The 20,656-nt window shown below is 44.6% G+C and overlaps 2 protein-coding genes across 2 annotated transcripts in view; both read left to right on the forward strand.

Moving 5' to 3' along the window:
* The window catches only part of LOC129694497 (uncharacterized), a 20,874-nt gene extending 14,444 nt beyond the window's left edge, over positions 1–6,430 (forward strand). The window contains exon 4 of the mRNA XM_055631212.1: positions 6,410–6,430. Within this exon, the coding sequence (XP_055487187.1) occupies positions 6,410–6,430 (21 nt within the window). The remainder of the gene's footprint in view (positions 1–6,409) is intronic.
* On the forward strand, positions 4,977–18,409 carry LOC129694498 (uncharacterized). Its single transcript, XM_055631213.1, has 6 exons — positions 4,977–6,766; positions 8,348–8,470; positions 11,095–11,244; positions 15,353–15,472; positions 16,132–16,383; positions 18,398–18,409. Exons 1-6 carry the CDS (start codon positions 6,704–6,706, stop codon positions 18,407–18,409), a joined length of 720 nt encoding a protein of 239 aa, XP_055487188.1. The 5' UTR covers positions 4,977–6,703.
* Positions 18,410–20,656: the final 2,247 nt, after the last annotated feature.

The following is a 20,656-nucleotide window of genomic DNA, read 5'->3' on the forward strand; positions in this document are numbered from 1 at the left end:
CCCCGGCAACCACCCGCGAACATGTGGCGGCTGCATAGTGTCCTGCAGTTGCCTAAAAAGTCGCCTCAGTGGGACAGGCCCATTAAGGTTCCCCTATTTTTGGATAATCGCTGGATAGTCCCACTCTGAAGACTAACCTTATGTTGTAGGATAAACTGCTAGTATTTTTGCTTTTCAGTGTATTATCAAAACCTGCCTTACATATATTTATTACAAAGTCCTTAAATTTGTGCAGGTGGGAGGGTAGGATTTGTTCAAACGTCACCTGGTTTTGGCTGGATCCCGTTCACCCCACACTATATTAACCATATAACCATATAACAATTACAGCACGGAAACAGGCCATCTCGGCCCTACAAGTCCGTGCCGAACACATTTTTTTCCCCTTAGTCCCACCTGCCTGCACTCGTACCATAACCCTCCATTCCCTTCTCATCCATATGCCTATCCAATTTATTTTTAAATGATACCAATGAACCTGCCTCCACCACTTCCACTGGGAGCTCATTCCACACCGCCACCACTCTCTGCGTAAAGAAGTTCCCCCTCATATTACCCCTAAACTTCTGTCCCTTAATTCTGAAGTCATGTCCTCTTGTTTGAATCTTCCCTATTCTCAAAGGGAAAAACTTGTCCACATCAACTCTGTCTATCCCTCTCATCATTTTAAAGACCTCTATCAGGTCCCCCCTTAACCTTCTGCACTCCAGAGAATAAAGACCTAACTTATTCAACCTATCTCTGTAACTTAGTTGTTGAAACCCAGGCAACATTCTAGTAAATCTCCTCTGTACTCTCTCTATTTTGTTGACATCCTTCCTATAATTGGGCGGACAAAATTGTACACCATACTCCAGATTTGGTCTCACCAATGCCTTGTACAATTTTAACATTACATCCCAGCTTCTATACTCAATGCTCTGATTTATAAAGGCTAGCATACCAAAAGCTTTCTTTACCACCCTATCTATATGAGATTCCACCTTCAAGGAACTATGCACGGTTATACCCAGATCCCTCTGTTCAACTGTATTCTTCAATTCCCTACCATTTACCATGTACGTCCTATTTTGATTTGTCCTGCCAAGGTGTAGCACCTCACATTTATCAGCATTAAACTCCATCTGCCATCTTGCAGCCCATTTTTCCAAATGGCCTAAATCACTCTGTGGACTTTGGAAATCCTCTTCATTATCCACAACACCCCCTATCTTGGTATCATCTGCATACTTACTAATCCAATTTACCACACCTTCATCCAGATCATTGATGTACATGACAAACAACAAAGGACCCAACACAGATCCCTGAGGCACCCCACTAATCACCTGCCTCCAACCCGATAAACAGCCATCCACCATTACCCTCTGGCTTCTCCCATTCAGCCACTGTTGAATCCATCTTGCTTTTCCTGCATTTATACCCAACAGTTGAACCTTCTTAACCAACCTTCCATGAGGAACCTTGTCAAAGGCCTTACTAAAGTCCATATAGACAACATCCACTGCTTTACCCTCGTCAATTTCCCTAGTAACCTCTTCAAAAAATTCAAGAAGATTAGTCAAACATGACCTTCCAGGCACAAATCCATGTTGACTGTTCCTAATCAGACCCCGTTTATCTAGATGCTTATATATATTATCTCTAAGTATCTTTTCCATTAATTTGCCCACCACTGAAGTCAAACTAACAGGTCTATAATTGCTAGGTTTACTCTTAGAACCCTTTTTAAACAATGGAACAACATGCGCAGTACGCCAATCCTCGGGGACTATTCCCGTTTCTAATGACATTTGAAATATTTCTGTCATAGCCCCGGCTATTTCTACACTAACTTCCCTCAATGTCCTAGGGAATATCCTGTCAGGACCTGGAGACTTATCCACTTTTATATTTTTCAAAAGTGTCAGTACTTCTTTTACTTTGAACCTCATAGTATCCATAGCTACTCTACTAGTTTCCCTTACCTCACATAATTCAATATCCTTCTCCTTGGTGAATACCGAAGAAAAAAAAATGTTCAATATCTCCCCCATCTCTTTTGGCTCTGCAGATAGCTGTCCACTCTGTCTCTCCAATGGACCAATTTTATCCCTCCTTATCCTTTTGCTATTAATATAGCTGTAGAAACCCTTTGGATTGACTTTTACCTTACTTGCCAAAGCAACCTCATATCTTCTTTTAGCTTTTCTAATTTCTTTCTTAAGATTCTTTTTACATTCCTTATACTCCCCAAGCACCTCATTTACTTCATGCTGCCTATAATTATTGTAGATCTCCCTATTTTTCCGAACAAGATGTCCAATTTCCCTTGAAAACCAGGGCTCTTTCCAATTTTTACTGTTTCCTTTCAACCGAACAGGAACATAAAGATTCTGTACTCTTAAAATTTCCCCTTTAAATGTCCTCCATTTCTCTTCTACATCTTTCCCATAAAACAAAATGTCCCAGTTCACTCCTTTTAAATCATCTCGCATCGCATCAAAGTTAGCCTTTCTCCAATCAAAAATCTCAACCCTAGGTCCAGTTCTGACCCTCTCCATAATTATATTGAAACTAATGGTATTGTGATCACTGGACCCGAAGTGCTCCCCAACGCATACCTCCGCCACCTGTCCAGTCTCATTTCCTAACAGGAGGTCCAGCACTGCCCCTCCTCTAGTAGGTACCTCTATGTATTGCTGCAAAAAACTATCCTGCACACATTTTACAAACTCCAACCCATCCAGCCCATTTACAGAATGTGTTTCCCAGTCTATGTGTGGAAAGTTGAAATCTCCCACAATCACTACCTTGTGCTTACTACTAATCTCTGCTATCTCCTTACATATTTGCTCTTCCAATTCTCGTTCCCCGTTTGGCGGTCTATAATACACCCCTATAAGTGTTGCTACACCTTTCCCACTTCTCAATTCCACCCAAATAGCCTCTCTAGATGAGCCCTCCAATCTATCCTGCCAAAGCACTGCTGTAATATCTTCCCTGACTAGCAATGCAACACCTTCACCTCTTGCCCCTCCAATTCTATCACACCTGAAGCAACGAAATCCTGGAATATTTAGTTTCCAATCACAGCCCTCCTGCAACCACGTTTCACTGATCGCCACAACATCATACTTCCAGGTGCCTATCCAGACTCTAAGCTCATCCACCTTTCTTACAATGCTCCTAGCATTAAAATATGCACATTTAAGAAAACCCCCGTCTCTTATTCTCTGTTTATTTCCTTTTTTTTCTTTCTCCTCTTGTGTCCGAGTGCTTCCCATTTCTGCTTCCTGCCTCCCATTCTGTCTACTACCTTTCGCTATTTGAGTCCCTCGCCCCACCCATTCTAGTTTAAAGTCTCCCCAGCTGCCTTTGCAAATTTCCCCGCTAGGATATTGGTCCCCCTCGGGTTCAAGTGCAACCCATCCTTTCTGTACAGGTCCCACCTTCCCCAAAAGAAGTCCCAATGATCCAGGAACTTGAATCCCTGCCCTCTGCACCAGTCTTTCAGCCACGCATTTATCCTCCACCTCGCTCCATTCCTACTCTCACTGTCGCGTGGCACAGGCAGTAATCCTGAGATTGTTACCTTTTTGGTCCTTTTTCTTAACTCTCCTCCCAACTCCCTAAATCCTCTCTTCAGGACCTCTTCCCTTTTTTTTCCTATGTCATTGGTACCTATATGTACCACGACCTCAGGCTTCTCTCCCTCTGATTTAAAGGATATCTTGGATGCGTTGAGACACGTCCGAGACCTTGGCACCAGGGAGGCAGACCACCATCCTGGTCTCCCGACTGCGTCCACAGAATCGCCTATCCGACCCCCTAACAATAGAGTCCCCAATTACTATTGCCCTCTTTTTTTCCCTAGCTTTTGGAGCAACAGGGCCGGTCTCTGTGCTGGAGGCCCGTCCGCTGTCACTACCCCCGGGTAGGCTGTCACCCCCATCCGTACTCAAACAGGAGTACTTATTTGCGAGGTGTACCGACATTGGACTACTCACTCGTTCCTGCCTCTGCCCCTTGCCCTTCCTTAACGTGACCCACATGTCTCTCTCCCGTGGTTTTGGAGTGACCACCTCTCTATAACTCCCCTCTATGACCTCCTCACTCTCCCTGATCAGAGCGAGGTCATCGAGCTGCTGCTCCAGGATCCTAATACGGTCCCTTAGGAGCCCCATCTCGCTGCATCTGGTGCAGAGAGACCCAGGACCGTTGGAGGCAGTGGAGGAGGGTCAGGGCGGTGAGTATATAAATTGGGCGCGGGGCTTGTTTTCACAGAGGCCCAGGACCGTTGGAGAGCAGTAGAGGAGGGTCAGGGCGGTGAGTATATAAATCGGGCGCGGGGCTTGTTTTCACAGAGGCCCAGGACCGTTGGAGCGAGTGGAGGAGGGTCAGGGCTTTTTTACCAAAATCCGTAACGTTCCACACTCCATAGTGAGGGTTCTGGTGGAAGCCGCTGATTGGTGGAAGCAGACTAGAGGAAGCAGCTGATTGGGTGCAACATCAGGTTAGCATTTGTGCTTTCTGGTTAAAGGTGCAGTGCTTTAGTAAAGGTACAGTGGGTTAAAGGTACAGTGAGCTAAAGGTACAGTGCTTTAGTAAAGGTACAGTGAGCCAAGGGTACAGTGGGCTAAAGGTACAGTGCTTTTTGTTTATATAATAAAGGGCAGTTTAAAGGTCACGAGGGAGCAGCTGTTGTGAGTCAGATACCTGCTGATTTCTCCCAGCAGTTTCTATTGTATTATACTAGTATCAGATCCAGGGTAAGGCGGGAGAATGGCAGTCAGAGCAGTATACTGTTCTGGATGTCAGATGTGGGAGGTCATGGTGTCGGATGGCCCTCCAGACATCCACATCCAGACATAGTGGATTAAAAACCGAACCCGTTGGAAATACTCAGCAGGTAGCACTGTGTCCGGTGGGAAGCGGAACACAGCTAATGATTCCTCAGAACTGGGAAGGAGACAAATGGAGCTCGTTAAACTGCAGGGAGCATGGGCAAGGCGGGATATCCCTGATTAGCATAAAACGGCGGGAGAAAGGTCATAAACCAGGTCATCTGGTCAATTCTCTGCATTTCACAACTTTTCCACTTGTTTGCCTGTGCTCTCCACGCTAACACTTTCTATTTACAATAACCATATAATATAACCATATAACAATTACAGCACGGAAACAGGCCATCTCGACCCTTCTAGTCCGTGCCGAACACATAATCTCCCCTAGTCCCATGTACCTGCGTTCAGACCATAACCCTCCATTCCTTTCCCGTCCATATAACTATCCAATTTATTTTTAAATGATAAAATCGAACCTGCCTCCACCACCTTCACTGGAAGCTCATTCCACACAGCCACCACTCTCTGAGTAAAGAAGTTCCCCCTCATGTTACCCCTAAACTTCTGTCCCTTAATTCTCGTCATGTCCTCTTGTTTGAATCTTCCCTACTCTCAGTGTGAAAAGCGTATCCATGTCAACTCTGTCTATCCATCTCATCATTTTAAAGACCTCTATCAAGTCCCCCCTTAACCTTCTGCACTCCAAAGATATTGGAGAGGTGACCTTGTTCACTGATTTTGTTTACCACTTTATTATTCTCTACCCTTAGTACCCTTCACACCCAGACTCCCTATTTTCAATGTGCTGTCAGAGTTGGTACTGTGTGAGGGGTATGTTTATGGGGATGACAGGTTGATGCTGGGGGTAGGGTCATTTAACCCATTGAACCCATGTGAAAAACCATACTGGAGGTTTAGCTTATACCCTCGGTATCAGTCTCCATTTTGTTTCTACCAGGCTCCTGACCAGTTGATCCCTGCCATTCAATTCCAGATTGTCATACTTGTCACTCTACCTACCCATTTCTCTTTGGTCAATTTTAGAGTTTTGAAGAACTTTAATTTTTTTTTTTGTTTGTTTTCTCTTCAGTGACTTCAACTCAAACATTTTAACGTCATCGGACATATAAAATGATGAGAGGCATAGATAGGGTGGACAAACTCCATATAGACAGCACCAGTAGTCAGGATCGAACCTGGGTCTCTGGCGCTGTAAGGATGCAACTCTACATCTATGCCACTGAGCCATCCTTGCATTCTAATCCCTCGCACTCCTCAACTCTGTCTGCATCCAGCCTTACACACTTTTGGCCTTTCCATCTTTGATCATCTTTGCCTTCCTACACAACCTGGATCTTGAAAACGGGTGTCAAGGGTTATGGGGAGAAGGCAGGAAAATGGGATTAGGAGGCAGAGATCAGCCATGATTGAATGGCGGAGTAAACTTGATGGGCCAATTCTACTCCTACAACATGAACTATTCCAATTAGAGTTGCCTCAGCCTTAGACTTCTCTGCATTCACTCACTTAAACATGATTATTTGACAAATTTCTGGACCACTTCTTCGTGTTGCATTAATCAGTATCAGATTTTTGTCTGTTAAGTTAAGAATAAAATGCAAGAGCAAAATAAAAAAGTTATTTAATTTTTTCCCCACGAGGATGTGTACAACAGCCAGAGAGGAGGAAGAATCGCAGAGAAGGAGCAGTTCAAAGACTGTGGTAAAGCCCTCAGCGAGGGTCAAGTCTTGCGGGCACGTCCCGACAGGGACCACTTCCGCACGCAGAACCTGACGAAGGATATAGCTGCGGTGAGAAGTGAGAACCACCGACTTCAACGGGTCACTGAGGAGGAGATTAGGAAAAGTAAACTGGTCATGGCAGACGCCAAGAGGTGGAAGAAAGAATGTCACAAACTCACAACGGAGCATCAGGAGAAAGTATGCTCTCACTATCATTCTGTTGTTTGCGGATAGCTGTTTTATTAGATAATTTTATAGAAAAACAGCACAACAGTTTTGGTGCGTTATATGCTACTATTCAAAACAGAATCTTTGGGTGAAGTGATGAAAGAGGATGAGAGATAATTGAGCCTGGTCAAGCTGACATCGTTTGACCTCCCACTTTAAAGTCATAATTTTTTTTTTTTGTATTTATTTTCATGATAAGTTCTTAAGTGCTTAATTGTCACATCTTTGGAATGTGGCAGGAAACGGAGCAACCGGAGAAATCTGTTATAATCAGCTATAATTAAGAACTTTTTGCTCTTCTTCCACTATTGGGAGTGTACAGTTTAGGTTATTGTATTTCAATATAACCGATGCATAATCAATCAGGTTGGGTCCTTTTATTTAAGTGTTGGAAACCTCCTAAATTTACACCTCCCAAAACCATGAACTCTACCTCTTAAGACGAGGGGACATCACACCCACAGGTTTCCCTCCAAGTTCCCCTCAGGAGCGGCATAGTGGAACGCCAGTAGAGTTGCTGCCTTAAGGGGCTGTCCCACTGTATGAGCTAATTCAAGAGCTCTCCCGAGTTTGCCCTGATTCGAACTCGGAGAATTACGGTAATAGCCACTCGTAGGTACTCGGGGCTTGTGGACATTATTCAACATGTTGAAAAATCTCCACAAGCTTACCGTGCTTCCCGAGTACCTGCCGTTAGGGTTACGAGCCGCCAAGAGACGTCCCGAGCTCCGACGTACCCGCTACGTACATTCTACGTGCTTACCACGAGTTTGATTTTTTTCTTTAACTCGGGGGAGCTCTTGAATTAGCTCGCACAGAGGGACAAGGCCTTTACAGCGCCAGAGATCCGGGTACTTGTCTGTACGGGGTTTGTACGTTCCCCTGTGCCGCATAGGTTTATCCAGGTGTTCCGTTTCCTCCCACGCTCCGATAATGAACAGGCTTGTAGGTTCATTGGCTTTGGAAAAAAATGTGTTAAATTGTCCCCAGTGTGTAGGATAGTTTTAGTGTATGGGGTGGTCACTGGTCAGCATGGAATCAGTGGGCTGAATTGCCTGTTTCCGTGCTGTAAAGTCTAAAGTCTCACACTATCCAGACTTGGAAACATGGTGCCAATTGTTCATTATCATCGGGTCTAAATCCTGACTCTTTCCCCAACATCATCGTGAGATCACCTTCACCAGAAGGACTGCACGGGTTCAAGAAGGTGGCTTAAAGAGGCTAATTAATGATTGGTAGTGACTGCTGGTTTGCTGGCAATAACCTACACCCTTCAAATGAATGAATAGAATCTAAAATAAGGCCATTGAGCCATCCCTGGGATTTAAAAAATATATAAAATGGGGTTGTTCTTATAATGCAGTGAGATAGTACCACAATTTAATGCTAAAAGTGCCACACAGGAGCCTAAAACCTATGTAGGTGCTTTGTAGCAGATTGCCGTCAATCATTTCAGTCACGCAATGAGTATGAACGACTTTTAAATTTTTTCTTCTCTTCCCTCCCCCTCCGAACCCATCCCTCCTTTGCACTGTTTTTTTGTTTGGTTAGGAAAGACAAACTAATATTGTGATCCAAATGTTGAAAACAGAAATGGAGGCATTGAAAGACGCTTCTGAAAAGAAAGAAAAAGAAATGAAGCAGAACATGCAAATGCTGGCTAATGTTATCCTGGTGAGATGCTAAAAGCTGTTTTGTTTTGCTACGTGAGAGAAAATCAGCAAAAAGTTGCATGGCATGATGACGAACATTAAAAACATGCGCTGCGTCCCTTCACTAAGGGGAAAACTCTTCAAATGAGCATATGCCTGAACTAATGGGACAGTAACCAGTGGGGAAAGTGGGCTTTCGAATTGAAGAAAGTAAAGGTGCATTTAGTGAGGGAGCTTCAGGGAGCAGCAAGAATACAGGTAATGTTGAACAAGGTGGGGGTTGAGGTGTGCTAGGGGTATGGGAGAAGGCACAGAAAAGATTGGAGGACCAAAGGATTTCAGAGAATGATTGAATGATAAACGTGAACATTTTATAGAGTTACTAGACCAAGTGGGACCCATTGGGTCCCGGTCACACGGGAGGGCTGGGCTCCGAATGCAATATTCCACCACTCACCCATAGCCCCCAACTGTGCAGGCGCGGCTGACGGGGTTCCATTGTGACGCCAGAGATCCCCGTTGTGACACGAGTCACAGCAACCCTCCTCAAGTGCGCCTCATCCCCCAGCACTCCCTCCACCCTCCTCTTCACCCTCCCTCTTCGTTCCCCTCTCCTCCTCCCCTCCCCCACTCCCTCCCTCACTTCTCCCTCCCTCTCCTTTCCCCTCCGTCTCATTCCCTAACCCCATAACTCCATAACCCCTCTCCCCTCCCTACCCCACTTGACATCATTGTGAGGTGGAAGCTGCTGTGTTTAGTATAACATTTTTTTAAATGTAAATGAGATCCCATTGTAATGTCATTGTGGGGTGGAACACTGCTGATGGACAGTTTATGTAAATGAGATCCCATTATGACATCATACGCTGCTAACGGCCAGTGCACATGGAAGAGATTTTTGTCAAAGTCGTTTTTGTAACATTTAACATGTGAATAACTTGTAAAATATACTATCAATCTGAATGAAACTTGATACAACACACCACAGGATAATGGTGAGTAAGGTGGACCAAAAACACTAGCGCAATTTTGACCTGTTTTGGCATAGTGTCAGGTTCAGACTCACAGACAATTCACGGACATACTAACAAACAAACAAGATGAGAGTTTTAGTAATATTCAGATGTAAGACAGATTTAAAAACTAGGAAAATAATGTTGTATTTTGTACAATGGGTGGCACTGAGCCAGCTGATAGGGTTTAATGGTGGCTTAACATGGAATAAAAAGTGTAGGCAGTTGAAATGTAAATGTTAGTGCTTATTGATGGATGGACACTAAGGCCAGAATCTGGTGTTATTATTATTTTTTAAATGTAAATTAGAATCTAGTTAACAGTGAAAATTAGATATCCAGGTTGATAATGAGAATTGGAGAGGATGTTTCTAGTAATGGGAAAAAACTAGGGCCAGAGGGCACAGCCTCAGAATAAAAGGATGGACCTTTAGAATGGAGATGAGGAGGAATTTATTTAGACAGCATAATGAATCTGTGGAATTCATTGCCACAGATGGTTGTGGAGACTAAATCATAGGTATTTTTAAAGCAGGCGTTGATCGATTTTTTGATTGGTAAGGATGTCAAAGGTTACGGGGAGAAGGCAGGAGATTGGGGTTGAGAGGGAAAAATAGATCAGCCTTGATTGAATGGCAGAGTAGACTTGATGGGCCAAATGGGCTACTTACGTTCCGAGGTCTTATAAATCACTTCAGCAATGAATCTCCGCTACTCATTGCTTAACTGGCAAAATAAAATTCATTTGATGCTTTCACATCAGGATGGAAATAGATTACAATGGCATTCCCAGAATTCGATCACTAACTCTGGATCATTGCCTTGTCCAATGCCTTACCTTTACAGGTACAGAGGAAATAATGATGGCCTTGTTTTTAAATGATGACCGAGTTATTTTGTGGTTACAATTTAGTTTAGATATACAGTGCGGAAACAGTCCCTTCGGCCCACGCAGTCCGCACTGACCAGTGATCCCCGTACATTAACACTATCCTACAGACACTAGGGATAAATTACACTTATACCAAGCCAATGCACCTACATACCTGTACGTCTTTGGAGTGTGGGAGGAAACAAAAGATCTTGGAGAAAACCCACGCTGGTCACGGGGAGAACGTACAAACTCCGTACAGACGGCACATGTAGTCGGGATCAAACTGCGGTCTCCGGTGCCGCAAGCGCTGTAAGGCAACAACTCTACCGCTGCACTACTGTGCCACCCTATAGTTACAACAAACCTGTACAGGTTGTGAATTTATCTGTCGGCTCATGGGTAGACTGTGGAATCAAATTTCGTAGATTTGGCCATGACCATGAAATAAAATGATAGGATGACTTTAAAATTTCAACTTGGGATCATCATCCTTTCCTAAGCACATCAGCAAGCGAATCCTGTCCTTCAATGCAGTTAATCTTGTGGGGCATCCAATCACTCAAACAGTTGCTTGCATGGAGCACAATGATCTCAACCCAGGGATATTTTATGTGGGACAACTTACTAGTTTACCAACATCAGGGGAATGGGCGAAGCATAACTAGTTTTCCTTCCTGTCTCTGGTGCAAAATATATTTAAAATAATTTATTTGCTTTGCGGTACAACTGCATTTGTTTAATTGCTTATTATTCATGTAGGATATGAAACTGGTACACTCAGATTTGTCTGTCAAATGGCCGTCAGACAAAGGGGATTGTGCCAATTCCACATGCGTAAAGAAAACCAGCCAAATATTGTCCAAGATAGATGGCATTCTCTCGTCCATGGAAGGAATATTCGTTTGCCGGGTAGGTAAATAAAGAATGTAAAATATTATTTCCAAATCGTCGTCTAGCTAAAACTTTTAGTCAAGGGAAAGATGGGAAGATACATCTTCCCCAATCAGTCACAAAAAGAATGGATGTAAGTAATGAGAAAGACAAGAATAATTGAACTTACATAACACTTTCTTCTTTTACACTAGCACGGAGTCATGGTCCTACTCTTATAGGGGCTTATAGAAACTTACAAAATTCTTAAGGGGTTGAACAGGCTAGATGCAGGAAGATTGTTCCCGATGTTGGGGAAGTCCAGATCAAGGGGTCACAGTTTAAGGATAAGGGGGAAATATTTTAGGACCGAGATGAGAAAATCATTTTTCACACAGAGAGTGGTGAATCTCTGGAATTCTCTGCCACAGAAGGTAGTTGAGGCCAGTTCATTGGCTATAATTAAGAGGGAGTTAGATGTGGCCCTTGTGGCTAAAGGGATCAGGGGGTATGGAGAGAAGGCAGGTACAGGATACTGAGTTGGATGATCAGCCATGATCATATTGGATGGCGGTGCAGGCTCGAAGGGGCGAATGGCCTACTCCTGCACCTAATTTATATGTTTCCATGTTTCTATGTTACTTTAATACATTTGGAGAACTTGGTAGGAAGAACATTAGCGTGGCAATGTGGTGCTGCAGATAGGCTTGGGTTCAGCCCTTCCAATTACTCTGGCTTCCTGTCACATTCCAAAGACATGCAGGTTGATGTGAAAATTGAGTATAATGTATTGGATGAGTTATAGAACTTTCAAAGTGGGGAGAGAGTTAATGGAAATCAAGAGGATATTATTGTCATATGTCCCAAAACAGATAAATGAAATTCTTACTAGCAGCAGCACAACAGATATGTAAACATATTACACTGAAAACACCACAATAAACAACAAAAAGACTCAGTGTTTGTGTGTGAGATATAAAAAAAAACAATAATAGTGCTGTCGGAGACATTAATGCGTAAATTAGTTACCGTTAGTATATTATAGTATTTTGTATAGATAATTCTAGCTGTATCTTTTTTGAATGCTTGGGGGAGGGATTTCGATATACGTAGATGGGCGTAACATACATCGGACGAGGCTAGCGAAACCACTGGATCGACTGGAGCCGGCAGCAGAGAAGGAATAGAGTTTTTACCAGTTCAGATAATAAGAACGGAAAGCTACAATTTGTTGTAAGAATAAAATAGGATCTGGTATGTTCACTTCTTTGTATTTTCAACAACTTCAATGAAACTGGAAATAATGACTGGAGGATTTGTTGTAGCTATCGACTGCGTACGATCACCCCTCCCTGCTTGTGTAGTAACGGCAATGGAAAGCTGAAGCTTGGAATAGTTTGAAATTGCCATTATAAACAATGCCATGGAGCTTATTTGGAGTTTATTGTGGTGTTTAATAGCCTGATGTTTGCAGGGAAAACGCTTCTCCTGAAACTGGACATGACAGTTTTCAGCCTCCCACACATGGTGACCAGTGTAGAGTTAGTGTCATTGGGTGCTTGCTTGACAGTCGGTGCAGATACGGCGGGCTCAAGGACCTGGTTGCATGCTACAAGACTCATTGAAACCAACTAAAAACTTTGCAGTATGGGACAAAACCAATAATTAAATTTATTGCTCAAGTTGAGATTTCAGATCGAGTACCCGGTCGAGTTCTCAAGACCTGTGTAGACCAACTGGCCGGAGTTTCTGCGGACATTTTCAACCTCTCACTTCTGAGGTCTGAAGTTCCCACCTGCTTTAAGAGGGCATCAATAATACCGGTGCCCAAGATGGGTAAGGTGACGTGCCTCAATGACTATCGACCAGTGGCACTAACGTCTGTGGTGATGAAGTGCTTTGAGAGGTTGGTTATGGTGCAAATTAACTCCTACCTTGACAAAAACCTCGACCCACTACAGTTCACTTACCGCCACAACAGGTCAATGGAGGATGCAATTTCACTGGATCTCCACTCCGCATTGGAGCACTTGGACAATAAAAACATTTACTGATTTTATTTGAAGCTGTTGTTTATAGACTACAGCTTGGCGTTTAATTCCATCATCCCTTGCAAGCTGGTTACCAAGCAGGATACCAAGCTCACGGAACTGGGTCTCCGCGCATCCCTCTGCAATTGGATCCTCGACTTCCTCATCCACAGACCACAGTCTTTTCGAATTGGCAGAAACACTTAATCCTCAGTAACACTTAGTAGGGGAGCACCTCAAGGCCACGTGCTCAGCCCCCTGCTTTCCTCACTCTACCCATGACTGTGTAGCCAGACATAGTGCGAACTCCATCATCAAGTTCGCCGACGACACCACTGTTGTTGGACGAAACACAGATGGGGATGAGGCAGAGTATAGAAGTGAGATCGACCGACTGACCAAATGGTGCCAGCACAATAGCCTGGCTCTCAACATCAGTAAGACTTTGGTAGGGGAAGGATGAGGACCCACAATCCTGTTCACATCAATGGGACGGCGGTGGAGAGGGTCAATAACTTCAAATTCCTGGGTGTGTATATTTCCGAAGATCTTTTCTGGACCCAGCACACCGATGCAATTATAAAGAAGGCACATCAGCGACTCCTGAGAAGATTACGGATTACTCTATTTCCTGAGAAGATTACGGAGATTCGGCATGTCAAAGAGGATTCTCCTAAACTTCTACAGTTGCACAGTAGAGAGCATTCAGACTGGTTACATCATGGTCTGGTTCGGCAACTTAAACGTCCAGGATTGAAAAAGACTACAGAAAGTTGTGACCACTGCCCAGTCCATCACCAGCTTTGACCTCCCCAACGTCGAAGGGATCTATTGTCGTCGCTGTCTCAAAAAGGCAGCCAACATCATCCAGGACCCACACCATCCTGGCCACACACTTGTTCCACCATTGCATTAGGAAGAAGGTACAGGAACCTGAAAACTGTAACATCCAGGTTCAGGAACAGCTTCTTCCCCACAGCCATCAGGCTTTTAAATACAACAACGAATAAGCTCTGAGCTCTGAACTGCAAAAGACTATATTATTATTGCACTATATTTGTAATTTATTGAACTTTTTTATTCCTCTTCCTTGTTATGTACCATGTTTACATATTTACATATTCTGTTGTGCTGCAGCAAGTAAGAATTTTATTGTCCCATCCAGGACATATGACAATAAAACACTTGACTCTTGACTCTTGAGATGTACTCTGATTTGGTTATTGCAGGTTACAGTGAATAGTAAAGAGTGTCTGGATCCTGAAGTGTTTGTTGTTATACCTCTGCTGCCAAAGTCAATGTACACACCACTATTAATTAAAAAACTAGCGATCAACTGAGGTGAGACATTGCCATTAGGATGATATGAATAATATCAGGGAAAATATTCTCCTTTTGCAGGAACAAGGGGGTGAATGGTTGGGCAACAGTGAAAATCATATAAGCTGCAGATGCCAAAAGTCTTAAATAATGTTTTTTAAAATGATGAAAACACTCAGGGGATTGGTTTTGTCAGAAAGGTCTACAACCTGAATGTTGATTCTATTTCTCTTTCCATAGATGCTGCCTGACCTGCTGAGTGTTTCCAGTATTCCCTATTTTTCATTTTGGAAGTGATTAAGGTCAAAACCCACAACAAATTGCATAAACAAAAATGCAAAGTGTCCTTCCATCTTTTCCTCACAGTGGCTAAGGACCGTTTTCTAAGCCAATTTCTTCCCAAAATCTTCCTGCTCACTTTCAGTGGATAGCAGCAGGAACATGTTGTCAGACTCTTGAACAAACTTTCATAAGCTAAGGATGTATCCCTGATGTCCAATTCTCCCTTGTAGTGGCCATTATGCATTTTTACAGGATCAAAGCTCACCTGAAGATCAAAATGTGTAGACAAGAAGCACAAAGTTGTTGATTCCACTCCTTGTTCAAACTTGTTTAGTTGCCATCCTGGTTTCCAGAGAACAATTAGTGGTAATCTTAGCAGAATTTAAAGAAAGAAAGATAAAAGATGGTTGGAATAAAACTAACAACTGAGCTTTTGGCTGAATTAAATCTTAAAGTCTCTTCAAGTTACTCATCCACAAACATGACCAGCTAAAAGCATGCAAATTCTGTTCCAGGAATCCAACAATTGTTCTAGTGGTTGGCTACCAGGTGGAGACACAGGCAGCAAAGGAGTTAGAGACACGAAGGAAATGGTTCCTGCAACGATCAATGGACGCAAACACTCAACACATGAGGTGAAGTGACCTTTGTCCTACAACGTGGAGCATATTCATCAGAACAAAATTGAGTTTAACTTGTAACTCTTGCCATTTTACAGATTGTCTGCATTGGATTTATTGATACTTGGGTACATGAGGGATGTAGAGTGACAAGAGAGAGCCAGCCAGCATCTTGATAGTTGAGGGGAGGGAGGGACAGGCACAAGAAAGCCAGTTGGTCAGTGGGTAAAGAGCCTGATACTTGAGAAGCAAATCTTGCCATAATGCCTACAGTTTCACACACCACATAATGGCACTCTGCTTGCTGGTCCACTGGCGGGTCACAGCTAGTCCATAGTGACTATACCTGCCTGGCCCCGGCCGCTTGGGTTTGACAATAGGTGCAGGAGGAGGCCATTCGGCCCTTCGAGCCAGCACCGCCATTCAATGTGATCATGGCTGATCATCCACAATCAGTATCTCATTCCTGCCTTCTCCCCATATCCCCTGACTCCACTATCTTTAAGAGCACTCTCTCTTGAAAGTATCCAGAGAACTGGCCTCCACTACCCTCTGAGGCAGAGAATTCCACAGACTCGCAACTCTCTGTGAGAAAAAGTGTTTCCCCATCTCCGTTCTAAATGGTTTATCCCTTATTCTTGAGCGGCCTGGACCAGTTTCTGATGCTAATTCAGGAATCTTGGCCACCTGTCATCTGGGCAGTTCTGCAGTTGGTCGTTGGTAGAAGGTGTTTGAAGTTCATACCTCACGAGCCCCAGCCTGCAAGACTGCAGCACAACCTGATTGACAGCGGGCTGGCTCATTCCACGATCCAGCTAGAACCATGTTGGTTGGAGATGACTCCACTGATTCGTCAGAAGCTGCAAGTCTGGAATCTCCACTCCTATGTGGAGTATATGACCCAGTTCCCAAAGCTCCACGAAAGGGTATGATGTCACAAAATGTAGAACAAGAACATAAAATACTCAAAAGGACACAAAATGCTGGAGTAACTCAGTGGATCAGGCAGCATCTCTGGAGAACATGGATACATGACTTTTCAGGTGGAGATGCAAAATATCACCTATCCATATTCTCCAGATATGCTGTTAGTAACTCACTGAGTTACTCCAGCACTTTGTGTCCTTCTGAAGTCACAAAATGATGGACAGGCACCTGTGCCAACCGGTTCTATATTTCGCTTTTCCAGAGACACAGGGCAAATTTAGTAAAAGTGGCAAAGCTTTGCTGGTTCATGCATTATGTTCTTTGTTTAAATGGTGCAACATATTAGTACCAATTGTGACCATCCTTTACTCGGCTTCACTGGAGAAGATCTGATATTACATAAATATTTAACCCAGTCGTACCAAGTTCATCCCTTTGCCATTTAATACAAGCAAGCTAGCTGCTCTAAAGATGAAAGATTGGTCTTTATGCAATTGCACACAGTAAATCTTTGTCAAGCTCCAAGCATTATGATGAATGAAGCATTTCATGAATACATTTTTATACAGTGACTTTTGGTTGCAGGAATGTGCAGCAATTGATTTGAAAGTGAGGGAATCATTGGGCAGGTCTGCATCATCCCACAAAACTAGCAAGGTTAGTGCTGGGGAATTTGTCATGTCTGCATGTATTTTCCTCACGGGCAATCTCGATGCACCCTCGTTTTTCATTTCCTTGTTCTACAGACGTCAACTCATAACAAATGTGGACTTTATTTTCTCATCTGTGGAGGTGCCCAGAAATATCAAAGCAAAGATATTTACTCGGTAACACCTCAAAAGCATATTTTGCGATCTCCAATGTCAAACCATTTGGTTGCCTTGCCTAGGTTCGATAGATTGTGTAGTTTTGAAGAAACTTGTCCAAGGAACTGCCTTGCTGATTTGAAAAATAGTTTTCCTTCCAGATAATTGATGTACGTCCTGCTTGCAAGTTGCTTCTGTTTGCATTGTATTGTATTTTAATGACCACACAGCCAGGCTGGTGGAATTTGTTATCAGTACAGCTCGGTACAGGTTCCAACATTTCATCAAACATTAAACATATAGCATAGATATACATACAAACAGACGCATTACATAATACATAAGGGCCATGCTTATTCTTATTCCTCACCGTACAGAGTTTAAAATATTAATTGCAGTGGGAATGAAACTGTTTTTGAAGCGGTTTGTTTTGGAGGCAATTGTCCTGTAGCGCTTCCCAGAGGGCAGTAGCTGAAAGGCATAGTGTGCAGGGTGAGTAGGATCAGAGATGATCTTGCAGGCTCTGTGTAATGTCCGTTTGTGGTAAAGTGATTCAAGGGATGGTAGGGGTAAGCCAATAATTTTAGATGCTCTGATGATGATGCGCTGTAATTTCTTCCGGGAGAGTGAGTCGAGACTGCCGAACCAGACTGTGATGGATGGAGTGAGGATGCTTTCGATGATGGCTGTACAGAAGCGGAGCATGAGATGAGACCTTGCTCTGAAATTCCTGAGCTGTCGGAGATGGAAAAGTCTTTGCTGGGCTTTTCCATAGATGTGGTCTGCGTTTGTCCTCCATTTGAGGTTGTTGCTGATGTGGGTTCCAAGGAGTTTGAATGTGTCAGTGATGGAGATGGATTCACCTTTAATGAGCACAGGAGTTTTGGGGGATGGCTGGCGTCTTGGGTCGATGATGAGTTCTTTTGTTTTTGATGAGTTGAGTAAGAGATCATGGTCTGTGCACCAGGTCACTGCTTGGTTGACCTGTGCACGGTATTCAGTTTCTTGGTTGTTGGTGATGAATCCAATGATGGTTGAGTCGTCCGCGTACTTGTACAGGTTGACGGAGCTGTGGCGGGATGTGAGCTGGTTTGTGTAAAGGGAGAATAGCCAGGGTGAAAGAACACAGCCTTGGGGTGTGCCTGTACTAAGGAACAGAGGGGAGGATGTGTTATTGTTGATCCTCACCCTTTGTTGCCTGTTCCAGAGAAAGCTGTGAATCCAGTGACAGATTCTTTATGTGGCAGGTCTTTATGTTTTGGCATCATTCCGTCTTGTACCTTCTTATGGCCTTTCTGACTACTTTCTCCTCCGTTGGTGCTACACCACGCCCCCCTTTTTAATCTGAGGAACTATCACTTCTTGATGTTCTTGAGATGAACAGGTTGTCCTATAAAAAGTGATTGAGTCTAGTTGGCCTAGTTGAGGAACTTCTTCCTTTGATGGGACCATTTAGAAGTCAGCAGCATACAGTCAGGTTATGGGCTATGACTGAGCTTGTGACGGACTGAGATGAGAGGTCATTTCTCTCTACAAAGCTTTTGGTGTTTTCTATCCCACATGGGATGTGGTTGCTCTGTGGTTGGGTGTATTCAAGATGGAGAGAACTATCAACATTTCAGTTGATAACGTTTAAGATTTAGGGATGGGGATAAAAGATCGGTGATGAAATTGAACTGCAGAATTGTAGATGGCTAGTGCATGTGCCTTTAACATAGTGACCTTACCACCCTTAACCACTCCCCTTATCAGGGGTATAACTGCATGCTCCCTCCCTGGTGTCTCTCTCTCTAGCTCCGGTGACAGACCACGTACAGCTAGTATAGCACTTATGTGAACAGTTAATAAAAGCTACAGTTAAGACAATGTGTTGTTGAGACTTCTTTACATGGTGTCTCAGCTGTGAGACCCTGCGCCTCCTGTTTGCCGGTTTTCTTTTATTTTATACCCCAGTACCCTTATCCTGTTTCCTTCCCTCGTGCCATGGCCAACTCGTGCCGCAAGCCCGACCCGCTTGTATTTGATGGGGACATTGCCCATCGATGGGATGTCTTCCGACGTGATTTTCAGCATTATGTGACCATCGCCCACCCTGCTGCCACCGCTGAGACGCGTGCATCTCTGCTCCTCAACTTGGCCGGTCCCGACGCCCTGGAACGGTCCGAGTCGTTTGTGTATGCTGCTGGTGAGAGTGCCCTCGACCCGGTATGTCTCATTGCTAAGTTCACTGCCCTGTGTGATGTTCCCACCAACTCTATTTTGGAGCGTTTCAAAATGTTTAGCCGTCGGCAGAGCGCTGACGAGTCCGTCACTAACTACATCGCCGCGTTGAGGCACCTGGCTCGGCGCTGCCGCCTTGATGCCCTGACCCCCGAACAGGTGACTCGTGATATCCTTGTATACGGCCTCCGCGATGCTAAACTGAGAGCAGAACTTCTCAGAAAGCCCGAACTTTCTCTGGATGAGGCTCTACACGCCGCACTCATGGCTGAGGCTGTCGCCTCTACCCTGCCACCCGAGGACACTCCTGTCGACTTCGCCTCTGCCACCGGCCGGCGCCGGGACGTTGCCCCGCGGCGGCAACAGGGTCCACCCCCACCCAAGTCCGGCGTCGCCCGCCGCTGCCCCAACTGCAACTTTGCTACCCATCAATTCAACGTGTGCCCTGCCCTGGGGAAGACCTGCAATTTCTGCAGAAAGCTAAATCATTTTTCTGCAGCCTGCCGAGCCCGCGGGAATCAAGCCCCCCCTTTTCGGAGAGTGCCGGTCAACCTTGCTCAAGCTGATAGTGTGCCTGGCTCAGAGCACCTGCCTGATGATCTCACCCTTTCTGATATCAGTTCCTCCGAAGGGGAGGCCAGCGTGTTTTCGCTTCTAGACTCTCATGCTTTGGTTGCAAACCCTTCTGTCCGTGTGACCGTCAATGGTACGACCTTCTCAGCTAAGTTAGACACAGGCGCTTTTACGAATGTTATGTCAACAAGCCTGTTTCGTAAGATAAGGTCTGGTGAGAAAGTGTCTGCTGCCCACTCCCGCCTGCATGCATATGGGGGAGCCGTACTCGTTCCTGTGGGAAAGACAACTCTGCACTGCAAGGTCCTGGAGGCCTCTCGGCCCCTCACTTTCTACCTGCTAGATTCCGACAACGTGACCCTGCTAGGCGCCCGAGCGTGCCAGGACCTCGGTTTGGTCTCCTTTCATCACGACATCCATCAGGTGCAGACCCTCATGGACCCCCTACGTGAGTACCCCGACCGCTTCGATGACAGGCTGGGCAAGCTGCCCAGCTGCTACAAGATTGCTGTCGACTCCAGCATTGAGCCTGTGGTCCGCCCGCCACACCGCGTCTCCTTCGCCATGAAGGACAAGGTGAAGTCTGCGTTACTGAACATGGTCTCCAAGGGCATCCTGAAAGAGGTGAGCGAGCCCACCCGGTGGGTCTCCACCATGGTGGTGGCGGCGAAGA

The sequence above is a fragment of the Leucoraja erinacea genome, unplaced genomic scaffold (genome assembly GCF_028641065.1).
Source record: "Leucoraja erinacea ecotype New England unplaced genomic scaffold, Leri_hhj_1 Leri_692S, whole genome shotgun sequence".
In the NCBI taxonomy this organism is placed as follows: Eukaryota; Metazoa; Chordata; class Chondrichthyes; order Rajiformes; family Rajidae; genus Leucoraja; species Leucoraja erinaceus.